Source organism: Gadus macrocephalus, chromosome 12, assembly GCF_031168955.1.
Source record: "Gadus macrocephalus chromosome 12, ASM3116895v1".
Lineage (NCBI taxonomy): Eukaryota > Metazoa > Chordata > Actinopteri > Gadiformes > Gadidae > Gadus > Gadus macrocephalus.
Genome location: NC_082393.1, coordinates 6,581,766 through 6,605,266, shown reverse-complemented (window position 1 = coordinate 6,605,266; position 23,501 = coordinate 6,581,766). Strand labels below are relative to the sequence as shown.

Here is a 23,501-nt window from a genome sequence, read left to right as displayed (position 1 = left end):
TGTTAGCCACACACACAGTCGTGGCACACGTGTACCAGCGATGTGTGCAGGCTTCCTAATACTTTTATTTATTTATTTTTTTCACAATTGAGCTTTGCTTCTCTAAGATGACCTTAACCATCCAACCTCACTCTAAATATAAGCATTCATTAACGTTTTTGGAATATATGTAATGTTATGCTAATTACCAAATCCAAATGATTATTGTTCTCAAGCAACACAATTATGGAGTATTCTATTAATATTAGTTTTGCTCAGGACAACCCCAGATGAGTTCTATAGTTGTACTTCAAGGCAGTGAGGTGGAGGTGCTTCTGCTGAGGGCCTCTTGCTCTTCCCCTGTACTGGTTATGATGGCATGTCCCCTGGCTACCATCACAGACTGACACCCCAGGGAGCCAGTCCGGCAACCAAGGTGTTTATGTGTGCGTGTATGTGTGTGTGTGTGTGTGTGTGTGTGTGTGTGTGTGTGTGTGTGTGTGTGTGTGTGTGTGTGTGTGTGTGTGTGTGTGTGTGTGTGTGTGTGTGTGTGTTTGTAGATACCCCTGAGGGGATCGGTTTATTTATATATTTATACCAAAGCCTGTCTAAGCCCATAAATGTGACCACACACCTACACCCACAAACACTCACACGCACGCACACACACAAAAGGACAAATGAGAGCGGACATTTTAGCTCTGTCCATCCCTGAAAGCTTTCCATTAGGCCGGTTGTGCCTGGAAGGTCTGGGGCCCTGAACAGCATGAGGCCAATAGGGGCCAAGTAGCACAAGGCCGATAAAAGCAAAGGGGGTGGGGGTGGTAGTGTTGGCTCATTTAAAGACATATTTACACGGTTCATTAAGCATTACATATCACTTCACCGTTTAGATGTGAGCTTTCACCCACTGGAACAAAGACCCAGGTCTGCTGCACAGAGCTAGATTCCTCTGCTCGCCACACTGCATTAGGACATGTTTGTGTGTTTATTGGTACACAAAACACATACTGGATGAATCATTATCATATTCTAAAGGTGTATAAAAAAAAAATGTAAAACACTTTTACGGTTCAGCCTTGTTAGAATAGTTTAAGCATCATCTCTGCCTTATAAAACATGAATACTGAGTGACATTAAAAGGATACACTTGGGTTAAAAGGGTTGATAACAAAGTATTCTGTTGAGGTATGTAAGGGATGAGCGGGAGCGCACTATACAGCCTTTTAAAGCGGGTTTGACAGCCATGTGATTGTCCCCGGACACAGCATTAGATCGCTTAGGATTTGTCTCTAGTTATCTAGATGATTATCTAGTTGTTATCTAGTTGAAACGATGGCAAGAAGGTAAAGGAAGGAGTTTGCCGCATGAAGGAATCTTTGTTTACCTAACAAACAAATACTATGAAATACATATGCTTTTAAAAATCTAAATACGGTTATACTGTTACTCGACTGTGAGTTGAATCATTATCTTACTGGTACAATAAACATTGAAATGATGATTAATTTATTGACCAAAAATACAGGATGTAATGCACATCAGTGGTTTAAGTCTCGGAAGGACAAAACCACTGAAGCAATTTAATTTGGATATCATTTTCTTGAATGATGACACATTGGAAAACACGTGTAATTAAAGTGTCCTGTGCCCTAAGCAAGCATTTGCATGTTTTGCATGTGTCATAGTGGATGTTACACCTCTTCCCCCTTGTCTACATAAACCTGCATTCAAAAGCAAACATGGCAAGGCAAGATATTGCTTTGTGAAAGTCATCCCCCTTACCCGGCCTGATTGCAGCTATAAATCTATCTAAAAAATTCATAAGATCCATTTCACAAATGACCAAGCCAAGCGTGCGGCTATACACCCAAACAGCACAAAAAGAGAGAGAGAGAGAGAGAGAGAGAGTGCAGGACGCAGAATAGATACAAGGCAAAGCCAGGCACAGAGGAGAACATGTACAAAACGACAAAGATTTATTCTCAGCCATGATCAAATATTAATGGTGAGGCATTCAAGTAAAGTTACTTTTTGTGTTCTGATTTAATGAATGATTTGTGCGGTGGCGGAGCCAGGAGGCACAGATGTTGAGCTTGCTGAAGCCTGTGCTAATGCCCTTTCAGGGGTCGTGTGGTCATGCGGCAGGCTGCAGAAGGATCAAGAAAATGTTGGGATGCTCGGCAGCGATATGCTGGAGTCGTGGGGAATTTAACACTGGGCAGGGATATACTGCAAAGCGCAGGGGTCTTAAACCGAGGGCAGAGATATACTGGTTTCGTGGGGACTTTAACACAGGGCAGAGATATGCGGCAGACATGCACTGGATATGTGGGGACCTTAAAACAGGCAGAGATAGACCGGGCAGAGATTCACCTGAGTCTCTTATAGTAGAACTGAGGCTTAACCAACCATATAGATACAGGTGAGGGTTTCCAAACCTAAGTATTGTGGTACAGGTGAGTTACCAAACCTAAGCGTCCTATACAGCTGAGCCATACCTAAGCATTGTGTTTCTGGTGAAAGTTACCTAACCATTATGGTTAGGTCAATTACATCCCCTGGGATTAATAAAGTCCTCTGTATGATCTGTACCTGCTATAATTCAGCCTTACCTAACCATTCTAGCACAGGTGAGGGTGACCTCACAACTATGGTACAGGTAACCAAACTGAACCATGCAAGTACAGCTGAGGGTTACCTAACCAATGTGGCGCAGGTGAGCCCTGCCTTATCTGCACCTGAGCTCTTTGTGAGTGAAGGATTGATCCTGAGTGAAAGGAAATGTATCCGGGCGATGCTGTGACTGCCTCATTCCCCCTCTGGCAGACTCTGAAACTTTAATGACCACAAGGAGAATCTGATCCACTATCCTTATCCACCGTATTTATCTTGAAGCTCAAAGCTTTGTATATTTCTGCAATATCATGCAATATCCACGTCACCTTATAATTGGTTTCTACCAGGGGATTGCAGATCAGCTGTTGCTAGGTAACTAACAAGAATTGTGGCATTTAATGCACTTAGTACAATATAAGAGGGAAAATAAAGGAAATACAAAAAGGAATGGAGGAATAGACATTGGGCTGTCTACTCAGCCTGCCCCAGTACTCGGGGCCAAATACCAGAATGTGAGTAAAAGTTAAAACACAATGGAGGTAAGAGGAACAATTGATCCGGGAGAGAGCCATGAGAGGGCAGGAAGTGCATCTTGTGGCAAGTAAAATAAGCATTTTAACACTTGACCGAACACCAAGACAGAATGAAGGGAGTTAAAAAAAAAAAAAGGCTAAAAGCCTCCATCACTTCCAGCAAGACATTGGTACCCCAAACACGGTGTGTCAGCATCTCTAAACAGCGGCGAGGGAGCGGCGTGACAAAATCGCTTTGACAGCCAGCTCACATGTAACATCTCCTGCTCGCCCACCTCGGGGAGTTGCCGGGCAGTTTTGCTCCATTGCCGGGGGAAACCAAGCCTCGTGTGCGATCCCAGAAAGGCGCTCGCCTGCGAGTGTTGCGCGCCACATTGCACGCCAGTTATTGATCCACGTCAGACAGGGTGTCAGTCCCCAACCCTTTAGCTCCAGCAGCTTGAAGTCTGCGTCGGTTCAAGGCAACTGCTCGCTGTGTAGCCCTATTGATTGGTGGACAACCCGACACTGGTAATTGTCATCAAAATGCCGATGTACAAATGGCTGAGCAGGCTGGTGGAGACGGAAGGGTCCGGGGAAGCTATGGATTATCTGGGGTGGTCCACAAGACTCATGTTGTTCTCCGGAGGAGATGTGAGGTGTCTTGACATGTTCCTCTCACACTGAGAGCTTCGGACTCATGCAACACTGGTGGATAAACAGCATCACAGCATGCTGAAAGACAACACACATGTAGTGTTCCCTGAACACAATCCCCCCCCCCACTAACTACTACCCCTTGTGTGCTACAGGGTTGTAAGCCTCTACAAAAAGGGGCCAAGGTCAACATTTTCCCCTGTGTGACCTGGCTCTCCATTAGCTCCCAGTTTTCCAGTGTCTCTCTTCTCAATGCAGGTCATATAATTCCTATTATTTTTGGACATTCTGTTAATTTGTTCACTGAATATTCCATGTTTAATATTTAATGATCTATACCTCTAAATGTATCTATATATTAATTCATATTAATCTTCCAACAATGGTACTACATGTCCACATACAGAAACTACGGTATAATTAAAAAATAATAGACTTGGTCTTGGCCTTAAATGCAGCCTGTGAATTCATGAAAGGGCATAAACACATGGATAATACTTCTGTGAGAACCGACAAGCAATCACAAACTCAAATCTGGATGGCATAAACCAAGAGCTCTCTTATCTATCTAAAATCAAGTGCATCAGACCAAACTCTGAGAACCTCACTTGATATGGGGCCCCTGGGAGCGGGCCTTACCAGAGCGGCTCTCCTTGACAAGGCCACGGAGGCCTGGGGAGGTATTTGGCAGACAGGAGAGGCAGCAGCAGTGGTCTGTAGGGCCCCTGGGGGCCCGGCGGGGTAAATAGTACTCTGGAAGCCGTATGCTCTCTAAGAGGTCACCAAGGAAATACAGGAGAGGAGAGGGGAAGTGGAGCCTTTAGCCTGTTCTCACAGGACAACAGCCTGTTTGTATACCAGGCCACTACATAAATACTACATTATCCTTAAAGGTACGCCACACAGGACTCTGCCTCTTCTGCTGATATGAATTGAACAGAATATGTAAGGGCAGGTTGCAGGTTGTGAGTGAGAGGTCAGTATACATTAAATATTTTTTATATGGTAAATGGAAAGAATAAGCTTGAATGAGCACTACTAAATATAAATAAAGAATAATTTTGTATATCTATGACATGTTATGCTTAAGCTCAAGAAAATATGATATTTTTTCTAAATCTGAATCTCTCCAATTTATTATGTCAACTTTGATACAACGGAATTACCATCAGCAACCTAAACATGTATTCTCATGTCCACGTCATGGAAAAATGTATATTTGGAACAACCAATACAAAATTAAATACAACATATAAACAAGATAATTAAGAGCCAGAGAAAGAATCCAGTTACCCTTATTGTTTTCCTGTCATTGAGTAGATGAATTATAAATGGATATGTGATAGCAGAAGGCTCCCCACATGCTTAAAACTAGCCAAGTGGCTCGCACACAAAGTAGCAGTAAACACTATACTGGCTGACAATTACACCTTTCAAACATCAACCACTATATTAACTAATGGAAATGATAATGAAGGTAAGGGGACAGATGGCTTCAGAAGCACTATAAACTAAGCCTAATCTCTAATGTGAAACCAAAGACAGTTTGTAATATTTGATACGTCGAGACTCTGCCGTCTTCACTCTTTTGGGTCTCTCAATTACTTAGAGAGTGTGTGGGTTTGTTCATAGCTAGATGCTATTCTATTCTTGACAGGTGATCAGCTATTTTTCCTATGGCAGTGATTATGTTTACATTGTGACGGCTGTGGTCACATGTTATTTACTCCCATATTCCTAAAGCCAAGGGCGACAACACAGACCTCACCAGAAGCCCATTAAACAGGCCAGAACCAGGGACAAACACAGAGCTGCATGCTGGTGTGGCCACTCTATTTACACTATAGTGCCTCTTTTGTGCAATGCTTTCAACGCACAGCAATAAGTAGAGTAAACCCAAGCAGCAGATGTTGGCTAAATCCTGCCCTTCAAACAGCCTCCTGTCTCCATTTATCTCAAATCAAGGCCTGAGCCGCCTCTTTCTGAAGCCAGTTAGATGGAGGAGGATGTCTTTGATTGTCGCTCTATTGTTATAATACACAAACACAGAGGACAGAGGGGACGCGGTGTCCTTTGAACTCTTAGGGATCATATAGAGAGGTGCGTTTTCACTAAACAATCAGGGATAGGCTCCATTTATCCATACGTATGCCTTCATATTATATGTTCCAATTAATTACATTAGACTTGTGATTAATTCTTTGACAGTGGATTGACAATTTGGATTTATTTACTCTTTGATTCTTCACATCATAATTACTGCCACCTTTTCCCCTAAAATAAAAGTATGCTTTTTAGGCAAATGGTATATGCTGTTAATGTCATTCTAAATTCTACTTTTACTTTCCATTAAACAGATCTCCAGAACTCCATGAGTATGCTTCATTAGGCCAAACCAAGACATTTAACAGACTCGTTCCCGAGTGCTTCTTACTTCTTACTTATTACAGGGTAGACTATCATTCTAGGTCCTTCAAGACCATTCTTCAGTGACCACACTGTGGTCGTTGGCTTTAATCCTATTACATCTCGTGCACAAAGAGAGTTAAGAGGTTTACGTTGGGGATGCGACAGACCAGCACTCTCTTGTCTTAAGCAGAGCGTAGTATTCAGCCAGATAGTAGGACTGCCACTGGTTTGTCTGGTGCATGTCACCTTCCGCTTTGGACGAGGTAACCTTAGACCCCAACAATCAAGAGAAATCATTGCCAAACGCATGGAGACACCAACGCTGTCCGTGGATCAGATCAGTGATGTCATCCAGAAATGGGTGAGTCGTCAACAAGACAAGGTCTATTGTGTGGTCTGTCAGCTAGGACAACCTCCCTGACAACTGCTATGGCGCATGTAAGGCACTGGGCCCAGGCGTTGATACGGTTTTAACCCTCTAACAGCTAGCCTATATACCCCACATGTTATTTACTACCTGTCGCCACAGACAGACATAACGTCCAGTCAGGTTAATATGTGGATAGCATGTAGTCATAGTTACAGTCTCAAAGAGCTTAGGAATCTAAGCTCTTGTAAGGGTATTGAAAAAATCTGCAACTCAACAAATGAACATGTTCCAGTTAAAGCTAAATTCCACAAAAGCTAATGCAATAGACAATGCAAATATGATTATTAATTAAATGTATACATATGTTTTAACCTTTATTTAACCAGTGAGACTCATTGAGATTCAGATTGACTTGCTCAAATTGATAAAAAAAAACAGCGTAAGTTACATAAAACATGCTATTACAGCAGGGTTACAGAGAGTCATCAAAAAAAGAACTATAGGCCCTCATGCACAAGCCTAGAGCAACCTCCGGTTTAGGCATAAAACTAAAAATCTGTTGATTCTAATAGTTGAAGGTTTGAAACAAGGACACTGTATAGATCTGTCTAGTTCCAAGCCCTTCAAAGTTGATACAATTGATCAATGAGAAATACAATCCTTCAATTTCAAGTCCTCCTGCGGAGAAATCAATGTTTTTAGCAGCATACTAAAAACTAGGAATGGACATTGATAGTTAGGACCGAAGGCTGTAAGTGCTTTAGTTATTTTCATTAAATACCCAGGTAAGGAGGAGCCAGTCTAAATAGTTTTATAATGAAAAACAATCAGTGGGTACACCAGCATACAGGGAAAGCCACTCCACAGCTCTAGCATACCAGTGCAGTGGTATTTGAGATATATACAGCCCGTGAGGAACCATAAAGCATAATTATAGACAGTATCCATATATCTAAATATGGGCTTCAACGCAATGATTCAATATTATAAGATAAACTATTAAACCAAAACAATGATGTTATCTTCAATTTTACAAATGTTTTGTAACCCGTCTTGTTTCAGAGAGAGACACCAGAGGAAGGATGGAAGCCAGAAGACGTCAAGCTCTTCCTGGACCTTGGGTACAGCTGCATTGCTCAAGGGGATGCAGCACAACTCCTAACATTTCTTCAGGATGTGAGAAACAAGGTAAATCGTACACTCTGGAGGCGGTTACGCATTATTAATTGAAATCAAGTTCAATTAATAGATTGAAGATGGTTGTTTTTAGGTATTATCTTCGGAATAGTTCACAGCAGTGATATTTAGTTACAGATTTTGTGTTGGTTAAGGTAATGGCAAGGTCTTGGGTAAAGCGACACATCATGGTGAATAACCACAAGGACATTATAGAGTTCCATCCACTAAACTGAATTCACAATGCTCAGAAATTCACATCTGTGAAGAACAGCTCACACCTGAATAACTACAGATGTGGGCAGTGTGAATCTGTTATCAGTCCCAAAGGAGACCTCAAAGGGGGAAATAAAGACAGTGACCTCCTCAGCCAGACGGAAGCAGGAGAAAACAGCAGATCCTGCCTCCATAGTCCCTTAGTATGCTAAACAGTAGTGCTCTGCCTCCATCGGAGCAGACGTCATGTGTAGTGGCCTTCTAACCTGGAAGTGTGGGAAGCTAACGGGCAGCTTTGAATTCAAGGTTTCCCGCATCACTGATAATCTTTTTCCAATATGGCTCTCCTCTTACTCCATAGTTGTCTCCACTGCTCAACCACAATATCTTTGTTTTTTCGCTCAAAGTATATTCTGTGCTTCAATTTTGTTTTCTATTCCTATAGCATTGAAAACTGATATTCATATAAACAGGGGCACAAGAAGAACCCCAAAATAACCAGAAGTCTTGAGGCCTTAGGCAATATGGAATTGAAAGTGAAAATGAGTGTGGTCTCTTTTTAATAAGGAAATTGTCCAATCTATGGGCTGTGGTCTCCTGGCACCTCTTGCTAATGAAATGACTAAAAAGGAGAAGACTCTGGTCCAATGTGAGATGGCGATGACTCACCTCACCATGGTAGGTAACCAACCATGAACTCTCTGTGGACAGCATAGACCTACATTTAGATAGACAAATGTGCCTAATTATCTCTTCTTCTTGCGTCTAGACCTGCAGGCCAAATGAGCTCCTGTATGGTCTGCTGAAATTGATGGACGATACTGATGCCAGTGTTATTTCAAATACCATCATAGCATTGGCTCCACATCTTCACACAGGTATTGGGAGCGTTCAAAAGACATGATCGCTAGCTTGCAAATCTGTACTCAACACCGATCTAATCAGCAGTCAGTAATTAAATTATTTTGATCTCTGCCTTTTGCCTAGATTCTCACAATTATATTATATTCTGCCCTTATACCAATATCTGACTTGGCATTGGAATTTCCCCAGCAAGGGTTTGAATTTGGTGTGATGATGTGGGGAGTTTGTTTATGCTATAACCTATCACACCAAAGCAAAAGCTGTGCATTTGGCAACAGATTCAACCTCTATCATTATTGCTTTTATTTTCTATTCATATATTTCTTTAGTTTTGAAAATGTATGTTATTCACATGCTTGGTAAACCAAAGCAATCGTCTTATTTTGTATCTGTAAATTATTCATTTCCAAATGTATCATTTTGAAATGTGGAGGGGACATGTCCCCCCTCCCCCTACCCCTCAACTGCGCACATATCCCATTGAAATGTATCTATACTTGCAATCCCAATCAAAGAGATATAGGCAAAGTATTTGCTGCCCTCTGCTGGGAGAAAATATAATCCCAAACTATGGTTCCTTATCGTTTTTCTGCCATGACCCCTTAAATATTACATCCCCTTGAAAGGTACCTTCATAAACTGAACAAAGATTATGAAAACATTTCTAAACATAATGCACAATATTTTTGGATTTATATACACCTGTAAAAGGATGAGCCATTACTATTTTCAATTATACCAAATTTTTCTAAATGATCTATCAACCATCCAGATTGCATTGTTCATACGAACCTGTCTCTGCCAGCAATGTACCAACCCCTTCCCATAACAGCGATTCCCCTCCTCTGCATCTCCTCTAAAGTGCTGCTTCGTATGGACGAGGGACGAGCGGCCTCTCTGGACTCGGCTCTGTCTTCCATTCAGAAGCAGCTATCCCGCCTGCCGGTGCCTTACACTACGCAGCTGGAAGAGTCTGACCAGTATGGCCTGTGTCGCAGCTGTAGCGCCCTGATAGACTTTGTCAAGCCCTTCGTGGAGGAAGTGAAGGGAAAATATGGCAAGAAGAGCTCACAATGTCTTGAAGACCAAGAGCTGAATGATGTGCTTCTTAAATTGTGAGTCTCAATCATAGTATCTTTGAGATCTTGATTTTAAAAAGCAGAACAATGAGGAGTTTATATTGATACGGCCAGCCTAGGGTCAACTTTCTGCAACATGACCACTTTTCACTCCTGAATCAACATGGATTATAATTTGTCCGGCCACACTGCTACTCTCATTATAATCATCTGACAGTTATGTCTGCACTAATGATGAAGAACAAACCAACTAGCAATGAACTGATTATACTATATCCTCTTTGTCCTGCAGCTGCATGAGGTGCCTGAGAGAGCCAATATTCCAGGCTCAACTAGACCCCAGCAGAAAGTCCTCTCTGTGGTTCTTTGCAGTAGAGATAATGGTTTGAACATTTCATTCACATCAATAGAATAGCTAATAGAAGCCTTAAAGGGGACCTATTTTCCTTTTCGACTTTTATGACCTATAAACGTTGTTATAATGATAAGCGCAAAAAACGTTTGCGATTCACTTGTTCACATTTCCGGGAAATCATCTACGTAGAGGCACTCCTGCCGCGCCCCCATATGCCTGGTCAAATCTGCCCGCACGCGCGCTTCAAGGAAGGTAACCAATCACAACGGAGTTGGGTTGGCAGGAGGGGGGCGAGGGGGCGGAGAAGGACGAAACCGAGCGTTGACAGAGAATGCTGAAAGCGCCCAGATGAGAGGAAGAGTTTCCCGAAAATCGACATCGTTTTTTGTGTATGGTTAAATGACTATCAATCATTATAACAACGTTTATAGGTCATAAAAGTCGAAAGCATAATAGGTCCCCTTTAACGTTGTCAGCAATATAGGGTCAGTACATGTGAACGTGGAGATGGGAATGTGGTGTACAGATTTGATTTGATTGAAATTTATTTCGAACATGTAAAAGAAAACAAAAAATATATATCATACACAAATTATTGATGTTAAACAAAATAGAAAGCATAATTAGATACATAAATTATAAATACTTGATAATTGTAACATGTTCGAAAAGGGGTGGGAAGAAGTTTACAGAGATGTGTTAAGATTGCAATGTCAACCACCTTTGTCTTTGAACTGGTGGGTTCAACAAGGAGGGTAATGAGATGCAATAGTAACACCTTCAGCTACAATGGAAGCTCGTTTTTTGTAACACCAAGCACCAAGATAAAGGCCCAATGTATCCCTGTTCCCAGGCCATATTGGCATCTCTTCAAAAGCCTTTGGCTGACCTCGTGCTGTATGTACCCAAGAAGAGAAGCATCGTGGTGGAGGAGACTCAGGAGACTGATGAGTGCAGGGCGTCCTTTGCCTACCTGCTCTTCGTCCAGGGCATCGGCATAGATAACTTCCCTGCAGTGTTCAGGTGAAGAATACAAACTAATCGTTATCTGACATACTAGGAGACAACATATTCAGATCAGAGTGATAATCCAGCACTTGCATATTAATCGGATTACTGTCAATCTTAATTACATCCATTAATGTTTTTATGTTCTTCTGTTTAGCCCTAGGTTTATACTTCAGTCTAACATGGAATACATTAATCTCCTGCTCAGTAGGCAAGTATCTGTGCAATACGATCTAAATAGTGTAAATCGTTAAATGAAGGATGTCTTAAAATAATTGTCCATTTGTTTGACAGAAAAGACGAATCATACGTACTTAAAGGACTGGTAAGAAAACAAACATGTATACCTCTATTCTAGCTGTAGCCAATCTAAGGCTATAGGGAGTATTCTTGATCATATTCCTAACCTTCTCAAGTACTTGTATTTTACACTCAGTGTATACAAGTAAAAACATTATAAAATGGATTAATTTTAAACTAGGTCATTTATGTACGATCCCTTTTTTCCTCCAGGAATTATATGCCCGAAGCTTGGACAGTGTAGAAGACGGTAGTCTTACAGTGGATCTACTTGAACTGAAGACGTTCTACAGCGTTCAGCAGGTACTAAATACCAAGGACAAAGTACTGTGGTAATATCATCCATTAATTTAATAGTCATCATATTAATATAAAGAGATTGCCTTGGTGAGTCTAGGTGTACTAAACAGCCGTTTGGCCCTGGCAACGAAAAAATGCTGCATTTGATTTTTTTTATCTAGGATAGCACAAACATTTCAATGTTCATTTAATATCAATGTTTTTACAGAACTTGCGACAAATTCTCATCGAGTGTCCATCGCAAAAATTGGTGAGTATGAGAAAGAAGAGAAATCATGAATATTTTATCGTCCTAAGGGGAAGATGAGTTAATATAATATTGCTGTTCTCTCAGAGAGAGCGGAGCCTGCTGGTGCTTCAGTACTTCATCAACAAGTTGAATTCAAAGGCAAAACACCGATTTTTCAGGTGACATTTAAATTGTAGTAAATAACTGCACTATTCTATGTTGATCAATTTATGTGCTCTGATGCTTAATATACATTTGTACAGGTGTATGCTGAAAACCAGCCAGCATTCAGGAATAGAGGGTTACATCGTCAAAAACATAAAAAATCAGGTGGAATTTTCAATGAAGGTAAGACAAAATAAATCTGTGTGCCCAAATTAGATTTTACTTATTTGTTTCATTTCATTAGGCGATAGTGACCTAACTGACCTTTATTTAAAGTAAATCTTGGGAGATCTTCAAGATTACCACTTTAAAACAAATTGGATATTCTCTACCTGATCATGTTCACAGCAAGGCTAATTTATAATATACCACCTTCAGTAGATGCAGTTTTGAAGATATGTGTGAAACCTGATAATTTCGTTCTTAGCCAGGGAACGAGAATGAATGGTTCTTTGGAGTGGAGTTTATTTACCTACTGGAGCAGGCGCTGAGTTTACCACAGGGCGCTGAAACGTACCTGCTGCAGAACATGGACAGGTGGGTAAAAATGGTACTATTCCAGCCTTTACAAGGGAAAGGAATGCAAACTTTAATGGTTCTCTTACTTTGATATTAATATTAGATATGCATTCTAGTAGTAGCTAGGCATGGACTTCTTCGATCCTTGAGGGTCATATATTTCTCACATACTGATTATAATTTATAATAACCAAAGATATACCACAGTAAGTGTTCAAGGGAATTAAGACAAAATTGTAATTTGCCTCTAATTATGTTATTACGGGTTATCAAGTTGTGCATTAATCATCAGAAAATTATGTTTCGCTAAATCCATTGCAATCTCAAGTAATTCCACTTTTCCTCATGGCTACATAGTCAAGCGGGTGAACAATTACCACAGACTTAAGTGGTCTAACCAAGCCACCCACATTACAGCAACAGTGCCTATTTACCTTGTTTCGAAAAAGCAAAACTAGACATAACAGCACGGGGGGGGGGGGGGCACGGGGGCCACGGATACAGACCGCACCCCTACAATCCTGTTGTCTGAGTTTCTAAGATGATTATGAGATGTATATTAATGTACTTTTTCAAATGACAGATATAAAGTAGGTGTGTAGTGGATACTCTCTGTGATGCTGGATATTTTACGTTGTAGATACTGTTGTCCATCACTTTAAGACAAAAACGTGTTCCTTCATGCAGGATAATGGAGGGCCTGAATCTTCTACGTTATCTTCTCATCAGAGACAAAGAATGGAAGAGCAAAGTGAGTGACTGGTTAACCACTTCTTTGTATTAGCCGTTTGCTCTTATGCTAAACATGTTAATGCTTAACCCCTTCTCCTACTGGTAGTCAGCTGTGTGGGAGGAACTGTGCCGTATCAAAGATGACCATCTTAAAATGATGCGTCTTGGCATCACCATGTCAAGAACATATTACATCAATGAAGCAAAGACCCTGCGGGAGGATTACAAACTGAAAGCAAGAGGTAGGAACTGTCTACGCACCTGGTAGTTTCAAACAAAGTCATACCTCTTAAATGCCTCTTAAAATTTAAATGATGGCCCTTGTTAGCGAGTGAATTAATGCGTGACACATATGGGATATTCCTTGTAACTTATTTTATAATTTTAGGTTTTGTTTTATCCTTAAACGTTTGTACAGTTAATATCCGTGTATCCATATTTACCAAATATCAAATGACAGTTATTTCAGAATATGATCGTTTTTTAATACTCTTTATATGTTTCTATGGTACATTAACAACTTTTCTTATTGTATGTGTTCTTTCAGAGGCTCGGGCTGCAGCTAAATCGACTCAGCCAATCAAAGGCTTGAACATGAAGCACGACAAGATGGCTGATATGTCCCCAGAGGTCCAGCACCAGGTACAGTGACACAGATATGTCCCCAAAATGTTTAATTTTGGTAGCATCCGGCTTTACATTACCTAAGTACTTCTATTCTGCTCTCTACTTCAGTTGTCTGCCACGGATGAGTCACAAATATACTTTTTAATCGTGGCACATTCTTTTTTCAGGTCATCCAGAATGCGTTGGTGTCCTTTGACCTAATGGAAAGCCTTATCTTTCGCATTGAAGAGATAAAGGATGAGAAGGCCAAGAGTGTAAATTAAGGAGATTAATTTTAAAGACTGAAATAGTTAAGACACCCCGATCAACCAATTGCAGGGCACAGCATTGACCAAAACAAAGGCTTCTCTTTATGTATTTCACTGAGGATCTTTAATAAATGGTATTTTGGATTTTTTTTTAATTATTTCAATACATTTCCTTTTCTGAAGAAAAATATACCAACATCATTTCAACAGTGGAACTACAATATAAGTTAATAGAAGAAAATAGAGTAGAGAATAAAAAAAAATAGAGAATTTTATGTTTTACATTAAAAAGGCTCCTTTAAGACGTTTTGTCTTATGACTGAACTTGACGTTAGAACTCTTGTTATATTTGTTACCCCAGTTTCACATCTTTAAGCATCTTCCACACTGGGCTGCGTTCAATGATATGGGCTCTGGCCAAAGACAGACGGTCTCGAATGGTGTCCACATTGGGCTTGCTGGTGGCCTGCACACATGCAATTCCATACACAGATTTATTGCATCATTAAATAAACTCATAAGCACCAATCCATCAGTATCCATTAGGTTTCTTTGTTTTTATCTGGGCCTGTAAAGCCCTTTGAGACTGCAACTGTGATGAAGTGCCCAATACACTTGAATAGATTAAAACCAGCCAACCAATATTTTGAAAGATATAGGCCTACTACAGATGACACGATTATCCACCTTAGAGATGGTCAACATTCCTTTGATGATGTCACCATTGTTCCGCACAGGAAGAATTCTCAGGTTGCTGGCAAAGAATCTAGAAACATATAAATGATTGTTCCCATGATACAATTTCGATACAACAATTTCAATTATAAATATTTAATAATGACTTAACCTGTGCACATGTCATATTAATGACTTGATTTGAGATTGGTACAATTTAAGCTTACCTCTGTTGAATATCTGATAAGATTTCCAGTTCTCTCTTCCCGTTAAATGGCGCATAGAGAAGTAGGAAGCTGTTCCGATGGACTTTGATAAAGTTTGTTATCTTTTCAAAAAGTCCGGTCTCATTTACATTTTCAGGCAGTTCATCCAGGCACACCAACAAAAATGCAATTCCTGTTGAAAATCCATTTTAATAGTTTAAAGGTTATATGGATTTTAACTGAATTCGACATTTGCTACAATAATGATAGAAATGCACACTTGTTTGTAATCTCAATATAATTAGACAGTGGTTTTACAGGTCTACTTTATAATGCTGTGGACCAACCACACTGGAAGAACGTATACAACAGTAAAGGTTTCGTGCGTAAATCCTAACCATGATGGTTACCTGATAGCGGGAAAATGAAGGCGCCACATTCGACGCTGTCTGAAAATCTGATGAGATGTTGCTGTCCTTTCAGTGTAGCTATCACATCGTGGTTCTTAAAATGTAGTAAACAATAGTAAATGGCGTATTCTTCTTTGGCTTGTTTAATTTGAGAGACATAATTTGTATTGGCTACTGCTATGTTATATTACCTTCCTAAGCAGCTATTTAGCGGCACTGAATTAATTTAGCTAGCCGACTAACGTCCACTGAACACCAATCGAACAGTATAAGTTAGTTTGCACCTATATATTGACATTTTACCTGAAGTGATGAACTGGCAATGATGGTCGTTTTCCACGGAATGGGCTGTTCGGTTTTGGTCGTCATAATCTAAACAAACGTTTACGTTACAATTCAAACTGAAAACTATTGTTTGACTTGGCCTCAAAGTTGTCTAACCCTCGATTTCATGGCTCGAGGACCTAACCGTCCAGGCCACGAGTCTAGAACATTCAACAGAGACCACTGTCTGGGCCTTTTAAATGATCCACTGTAAAGTCTAGATCACGAAATTGAATGTTAATTTATTAATAAATAACATGTTAAAATAATAAGCAACGTAAGAAAAGGTATTTATTCATATCACAATAAGACATTTAGAGAATAACAATTATAATATTGAAATGCAAAAGCAAAGCAAGACCTTGTTGACAATAAAAAACAAAAAACAGACAAAAGGTTTATATTTCTGGATTTCCGGATACAAATATAATTTATGAGGCACAGACTTTTTTGGTAACACTTTATAATAACTACACACAATTCATAATTTATTAAGCATTTTTTACCTATTTGTTAATGGTTTGTTCACCATTAGTTATTTATTGTTCATACATAACGTATCATTAGTAAAGCATTTCTTCACACAGTTATAAATGGGTTTGTTCATAGTAAATAAGCCTTCTAAAAAACTATTAAATAATGGTTTGTTCACCATTAGTTATTTATTGTTCATACATAACGTATCATTAGTAAAGCATTTTTTCCACACAGTTATAAATGGTTTGTTCATTGTAAATAAGCCTTCTAAAAAAGTAATTTTACCATTATTATCTAGGTACTTAGGAATGTATAAGGCCGGTTAAAACCTGGAAGTTGATGATTAACAGACTATCTAGACCTACATTTGTTCATGCCTTAAATAAAATGTTATGATTTAGAAATAGGCCTCAACTAATAGCTGGGGTGTTAATACATATGTTACAAATACTTACCAATTAGGTTATCCATGATTAATTCATGAGTTACTACAGATTAGTTGACTACATGGTGTGAGCCCATCTAAAGTGAGCACTTTCTATGCTTTACAAAGCATTTATAAATGAATTGCAAACATAACCTGGACACAAATATGTATTATTCTATTTGGACATGCCTTCAGAACTATGCCTACGGATAGTTAGTGTTACTGCATCTTTAACAAGCACTTAACAACACTTCAATTCATGATTAACTCATGAGTTACTACTGATTAGTTGACTATATGGTGTGAGCCCATCTAAAGTGAGGACTTGCTATGCTTTACAAAGCATTTATAAATGAGTGGCAAACATAACCTGGACACAAATATGTATTATTCTATTTGGACATGCCTTCAGAAATATGCCTACGGATAGTTAGTGTTACAGCATCTTTAACAAGCACTTAACAACACTTCAATTCATGATTAACTCATGAGTTACTACTGATTAGTTGACTATATGGTGTGAGCCCATCTAAAGTGAGGGCTTGCTATGCTTTACAAAGTATTTATAAATGAGTGGCTAGCAGATACCAAAGAGACACAAGTTAAAACAAAATATTATTTTAAGAAAAGGGAAAGAAGCTATGTGCTGAAGTGCTGAAAACGTACAAATATTTATTTTAAACTACATAAATTCTTCTTTTCAACAAAGAACACACAACAAAAAAATACAGATAAAATATGAACAGTGGTATTGTACAGAAAATGTAAAAATTACTTTACAGGAACACTTGTAAAGCATAATACAAAATGCACATAATTATTTCTTTTTCAGTGGTAGCAGCTTACCACTGGCTTTAAGCGTGTTGACTGCGTCAACTATTTCTACATCGCCTAGAATTGTCAAGGCACAGTGTTCCGCAAATGCTTTCAATTTTGTGGAATGGGTATACGTTTTCAAAGCTTCCTTGTACTGGTCTGGGGCAGCAATGGAAAGCTCGGCGATTGGTGCATTGACCACCACTGTATTACGGTCAACACCGACCTTTCGAAATGCCCCAGACATGGTTCCAAGCCTCTTGTAGCATTTAAGAATCTTTTTGTACCGGGCCAAAGCCTGCTCGGGATTCCGGGCTGCAATTAAGAGAACATACAATTAGTGCTATCTATAGTAGGAGTTTTGTCATTTATATTACTGTACTCATACTGTACTCATCTTTAACACACACACACACACACACACACACACTATCTCCTTGCACACACACACACACACACACACAACGGCAACTATGCTCAGTATGTGTTGCCGGTGAGAGGCAGGAGAAGCTACAGTGGTGGAATGCCCACACACACACAGGGTGAAGGAGCACACACACAGAGTGAAGGAGCACACATACACAAAATCTACTTCCCCACACACACACACACACACACACACACACACTACACTACACTACACTATGAATCTAGTGTGGCTTGTCAGCTACACACTTAAATCTGATTTCAATCTAGAATATGAGATGACCACAAGCTATTCCTCTAAAATTCACTGTGTGAGTGCTAGAAACAATCACACAAGCAATGTCACATCATATGGGAAGAGCCAGCTTGGAGAACACAACACAGCGAACCAGGAGTGATCTAGCACCCAGGTGAGTGGAAAGTGGTGAAATTAGTATTTCTAACCTCTTTGCAGTGTTTTTTCCATTTTAACCCTCTTGGATAGCTTCTTTCTCCCTTTCCCCTTCTTCTTCCTCTTCTTGTCCCCTGAGGATGAGCTGTTGGATGACTCTGAGTCCGTACTCTTTGAACTCATCTCGGAGGAAGCTGAGTCCAGTGTAGAGACACTACTGGAACCGGCAGTTGCTTTGGGCTCATCTTTTTTAAGAGCTGTTTAAAAAGATTAAAATACAAACATAAAAGTCACAACACATAATACATAACAACACATATGTGCACGCATACAATGCACAGCCAGATCCTGCAAGTTCATGGTCCCACTTTTTCCCCCACTACTTTTTAAAGTAATTTTAACACTAATGTGAATGTTAAAACAACAATCACAATACTAATGTAAATTGTATTCGGGAGATATGCGAATAACAGGTACACAAACACACGCAGACTGAGAGTCAGACGTTCCTTTCATTAATTGATAGATGTAGCCTGCTGCCAAGCAATAGTAGTACTATTTCCGATGAAAGCAAAGACTGCCTCTTAAACCAGAACCTTACTAAGCGAAGACTTTAACATCATGAGTTTGCGGTTGTGTGTTAATAACAGCAGTTCAATAACCTGATGGACTGTGGAAAGGGAATGTGTGAATCTGCTAATATGGAGGCTTTGACTTTGGCCCAAAAAATCATATTCGAAGTTCGTTTGTTTATTAATATTAATATTCGAATATTTATTAATACTATTTTGACCATTAAATGCCTTCAGTAAGACCTGGGCTGAATCTGAATACTTAGTACATGCTATTTCTGTTCAGTGTCTACTACTTCACCGTACTACAGCTATGCGTAGAACGCCTCTGAAACTCCACCGGACGTTTGGATATGACGTATCTCCCCTCAGATGCCGGCAAAATTACCTTGATAAGTTACCTGTTTTCCGTCTTGTCATCGTTGCTATTAAATTAAAAATGTCTCTTTTTACTTAATTACTTACTTTACTTTTTTAATCTCTTTTCTTCGCCGCTTTCTACGACGTCTTTCTAAGCCGCTGTTAGTGTCGGGTCAGCCATCTCTTCTTCGTTCGTTACCAGACTCCGGTTGCATTGTGGGATAGCGTAGGGACCTACCGTTGTATACTGTGGCGGTAGTACGCATTCTTTAACGTTTTCCATACTACACAATGCGTACTGAGCATTCGGACGCGCTATATTTGTGGTGTACTACAAAATGCATACTATAAGAATGAGTATTCGGATTCAGCCCTGGATTGGGTTTTGCGAGGTTGGTTTACCGGCGTTGCTATGGTTACCGGTCTTGCGTGTTCCAACGGTTTATTAGGTTTCTAATAAATCGCTGTCTAATCAATACTTCAGTCACTGCCTCTTCCGTGGTCATTACAATATTATGAATAGACTGCGTCAGGTAATCCGACGTCTCTCCCTCTTGGCCTGCCCATAACAGGTTCGAATATTAAGGGCTGCCTAATATTTGTTCGAATTTTGATTTATATTTTGATATTCGAATTATATTCGAATTACGAAGTTCGAAGTCAAAGCCCACATTCTTGGACCACTCGGCAGATGACTGTGGCGGACTGGAGGCGAAGAGGACACGCAATGCCTTCCTTCTACCCTACTAAAAACAAACCAACACTTTGACTAAACATTTTGTTGGGAGACTTGCCGGATACTAGTTGTTCCTTGAGGAAATCTCTCTCCTTGGTCAACTCCTCTATTTTCTCAGTCATTCTGCCATTCCATTTTCTTTTTGCACATCTGCAACTCATGTGCTTTATTGTTTAGTGCCAGCTGTGCTGTGGGGGCTGCTGACGCACCTAAAAGAAATACATATGTCATTATTGAATGAATGTAGAACATCTAATTCAAGTCAAATCACTGGACACTGGACAAATCACAGGAATTCAGTAAAATGTCTTTCTTCTATTCAAGCACGGGTTTCATAAAGTAGCCTATAAAACATTAACTGTTAGCCTATTAAAGTAACCTCATCTGACAGAAAGAAATTAAACTAATGGATTTCAGTCAATTTCCTTTTCTAACGCCTGTATAGCTTATTGTTCAGGTATGCAGTGTGAAATACTATACAATTAGTTCATTACAGACTGCATTCAGAGGTTTTCATTCGGTTATCTTATACTGTCTTTATAATATGTTCACAAGATTAATTTGGTTTGCTGAAATCAGGAGAAACATGCTGAATTAATTTGTTGACGTTCCATGGTAGTTAGGCTACAGTAAACTCTCACTTATTCATTAAATTGCTGATGCAGTTCAGTGCCCCCGCATATGAGTAGCTAGCTACTATATGTGGCTGTACTGTATAAGTAGCTAGCAAGCAATCTACCTCATTGTCAATCAATGTGGGTTTAAAAAAAAAATATATATATATATTTATACTAGAGCCCGTCTACTAATCATATTAGACATTCTCTGTTTATACTCACCAACACTGCTGCCTTCCGCTTCTGTCTCCTCTACATGTTTTTTTCCTCTGGTCTGTATCCGTTTTCTGTTTGCCATTATTACTGATACTGTCCAGCAACTGGAACAGGTGGCTATATCACTATAGAATAAGCGCGAAACCTTTCTTTGTCCCACGTTGATGACGCTATTCCTACTTAACGCAGGCGTTAGATTATGTGGCAGCACGATCCTGGCGGCATCATTCACCAGTGCAATGACAAGATTCAGCAGTGTGAGAAACCTTCTACATCAGGAAGTCTCTAAACAAAATGCTTGGAAGCTTATTAAGTGGTTTCAGAGGAAGAAACTTTTGAGAAGAAAAATGAAATGCAGTAAATGCTATCATGGCATGGAGCTGAAGAGAAGAGGAAACAGTGTGGACCAATATGCTTGGTAAGAAAGGGATAGCTGAGATGAGATACATTCAGTTTGAATAGCATGATATGCTTTTTTATTGTAAAAAAACGAAGTAATTTATTTCTTCAACTTCATATGGGACTAGACTGAGCCTACTTGGGGTGCACATGTTGCACACTTGAAGAAAGTAACTCTAAACAGTGTGCTGGGAAAGATTGCCTTCATTTATTTACACATTTACACATATTTCAGCTCACTTCATAAGCAACGACTGCTTCCCTTTTCCTTATCATGTATTTTGTAGTTTATAGTAAAATATGGGGACATGTACAATTGTGCTGATTGTATTTTAATTGTATGATGCACCTCTCTAAATAACAACGACGGTATGTTACTGTTTGTTAGGATCTGTCGACGGGCTGCACATTACAGAAAGCCCACACAAAAATCTGTGCGGCATAAGTCAATGTTCAGTCATTCAAAGGTCTCTCTGAAAAATTGGATGCAATTCATGTACAGGTAGGTAAGCAATACATTTGAGTTTTAAGAAATCACCTCGCCATTCTGTTAATGTAATTGATTATGGAGCCATACTTTTATTAACTTTTTATAGTTTTACCTTTTTATTTTAATTGATTACTATTTGTTTTGTAGCTGAACATGTTTAAGCCTACACTCAATGTATTATGATTGCATTATTATTCGTATTATTGTAATGTATGTGCTATTGTTGAGTTAACATTATATTTGTCATTGCTTGTTATTATTGGCTATGTTAGTACTTTTTAGTGTTATGTGTTATGTGTAAGGTTAACAATAGGTATATAATATAACCACCTTTATACAACCCTATTAGCAAAAATAACTACAAATGTTATTCCAAGGAATTACCAGTGCATGACAATGCAAAAGTGACTTAACATGTCATTGAAAGCTAAAACAGATAATGCGTAGAAAGACTGTTGTGTTGCTAGACATGGTGGCTGCTAGGTAGTAGAGACAGAGAGCCTTTAAAGTTCAGCAGTTAAGTGAGCAAGGACCTTTTGAAATAGCACCATGCACTTGAGCAGAGGAAGTGTAGAAAAGTAAAACACACAGAGAAAAAGAGCCTATAATTTGAGTACTTGAAACATGCAAAGCATTTTCTTTTTAAAAATAAATAAAAGAACAAAATGAATAGTATAGAGTGCTCGGTTAATATGTGCTTGGTTGTCTGAATATGATGTTAACCACATTTCTATGTTGAAGGTTCTCGAATTATTTTTGGGTGCCGTCACGGCTGTTGATGTTTCAAACAAAACAGAGAGCTAGCATATTCAGCGGACAGGCAGCTAGTGGATCGTTAGGAGATGATTGCTGTATGTGACAAAATAAATGTTCTAGCTAAGAAACTGCGTAGCAAGACTTTAAGCCAGTCAAGCTGAATTAATTATTGAAGAAACAATACAGTGTATTGTTTTTTTTTTTGCTGGTCCCTTTGATTGTGTTAAATGTATTAACAGTACAACATTTTTTCGATTTACCTTTGAAGATTTTCACAGGGTCTTAGACTTAGACAAATTGACATGATGGAAGACAGCATTGCAGCCAGTTCAGCCACTCTGACAAATGGCCAAAAAAATAAGGGAGGCATGTGTGTTTGCGATGGAGAGGTTGAGGAGGCGGACACGTCAGCAGATTGGTGGGAGAAGGGAGTTTGTAGCTATTGATGAGAGCCATTTTCGACACAAACGAAAGGTATGTTTTTAGCTTTAGTTTACAACATTTTGATACTTGTGAAAAACAGTAGTTAATCTAGTTATTTTTTTATAGTAATATGATTGTATAATAGTAAAATATATAACTGATTATATCTGTATTGTTTTTTTCCTGTATAAGTATGGAAGAGGAAGGATGGCTGGTGGGTGGAGACGGCGGAAGTGGGTATTTGGGATGCTTGGCGTGAATGGAGAGGCAAGGAGGCCAGTTTTGCGCCTTGTGGAGAAGAGATCCAGGGGGCACCTCGTGCCTTTAATAGTTCACCATGTCAGACCAGGGACATCAATTATAAGTGATGAATGGCGTTCCTACCGTGTACTCTCAGGGCTTGGGTACCACCATCA

At 39.4% G+C, this 23,501-nt stretch overlaps 2 protein-coding genes and 1 long non-coding RNA gene across 3 annotated transcripts; 1 reads left to right on the top strand and 2 right to left on the bottom strand.

The window, feature by feature from the left end:
- The first annotated feature begins 6,319 nt into the window (after positions 1–6,319).
- Positions 6,320–14,508, top strand: LOC132469370 (glomulin-like). Its single transcript, XM_060067329.1, has 18 exons — positions 6,320–6,537; positions 7,609–7,734; positions 8,506–8,616; positions 8,708–8,816; positions 9,665–9,917; positions 10,174–10,264; positions 11,090–11,259; positions 11,402–11,455; positions 11,539–11,569; positions 11,758–11,847; positions 12,053–12,094; positions 12,179–12,252; positions 12,337–12,421; positions 12,666–12,775; positions 13,445–13,508; positions 13,596–13,731; positions 14,037–14,131; positions 14,284–14,508. The coding sequence occupies exons 1-18, from the start codon at positions 6,484–6,486 to the stop codon at positions 14,377–14,379; spliced, it is 1,791 nt and encodes a 596-aa protein (XP_059923312.1). The 5' UTR covers positions 6,320–6,483; the 3' UTR covers positions 14,380–14,508.
- Positions 14,509–14,569: 61 nt separating this feature from the next.
- LOC132469372 (protein SPO16 homolog) lies at positions 14,570–16,162 on the bottom strand. Its single transcript, XM_060067330.1, has 5 exons — positions 15,959–16,162; positions 15,656–15,749; positions 15,267–15,438; positions 15,052–15,130; positions 14,570–14,830 (listed from the first exon to the last, which is right to left on the bottom strand). Exons 1-5 carry the CDS (start codon positions 16,022–16,024, stop codon positions 14,717–14,719), a joined length of 525 nt encoding a protein of 174 aa, XP_059923313.1. The 5' UTR covers positions 16,025–16,162; the 3' UTR covers positions 14,570–14,716.
- Positions 16,163–17,530: 1,368 nt separating this feature from the next.
- On the bottom strand, positions 17,531–18,668 carry LOC132470007 (uncharacterized). The gene is made up of 2 exons (XR_009528550.1): positions 18,570–18,668; positions 17,531–18,014 (listed from the first exon to the last, which is right to left on the bottom strand). It is a non-coding gene; the product is annotated as an uncharacterized LOC132470007 (long non-coding RNA).
- Positions 18,669–23,501: the final 4,833 nt, after the last annotated feature.

What these genes read in the sequence shown, in the direction of transcription:
- LOC132469370 (XM_060067329.1), top strand. Translation starts at nt 6,484, where the DNA reads ATGGAGACACCAACGCTGTCCGTGGATCAGATCAGTGATGTCATCCAG. An exon ending in AGGTGGAATTTTCAATGAAG is followed by an intron (nt 12,422 to 12,665) that starts GTAAGACAAAAT and finishes TTTCGTTCTTAG; the next exon opens with CCAGGGAACGAGAATGAATG. An exon ending in ACAAAGAATGGAAGAGCAAA is followed by an intron (nt 13,509 to 13,595) that starts GTGAGTGACTGG and finishes TCCTACTGGTAG; the next exon opens with TCAGCTGTGTGGGAGGAACT.
- LOC132469372 (XM_060067330.1), bottom strand. Translation starts at nt 16,024, where the DNA reads ATGACGACCAAAACCGAACAGCCCATTCCGTGGAAAACGACCATCATT. An exon ending in TTGCCAGTTCATCACTTCAG is followed by an intron (nt 15,750 to 15,958) that starts GTAAAATGTCAA and finishes CTACATTTTAAG; the next exon opens with AACCACGATGTGATAGCTAC. An exon ending in TTATCAGATATTCAACAGAG is followed by an intron (nt 15,131 to 15,266) that starts GTAAGCTTAAAT and finishes ATATGTTTCTAG; the next exon opens with ATTCTTTGCCAGCAACCTGA.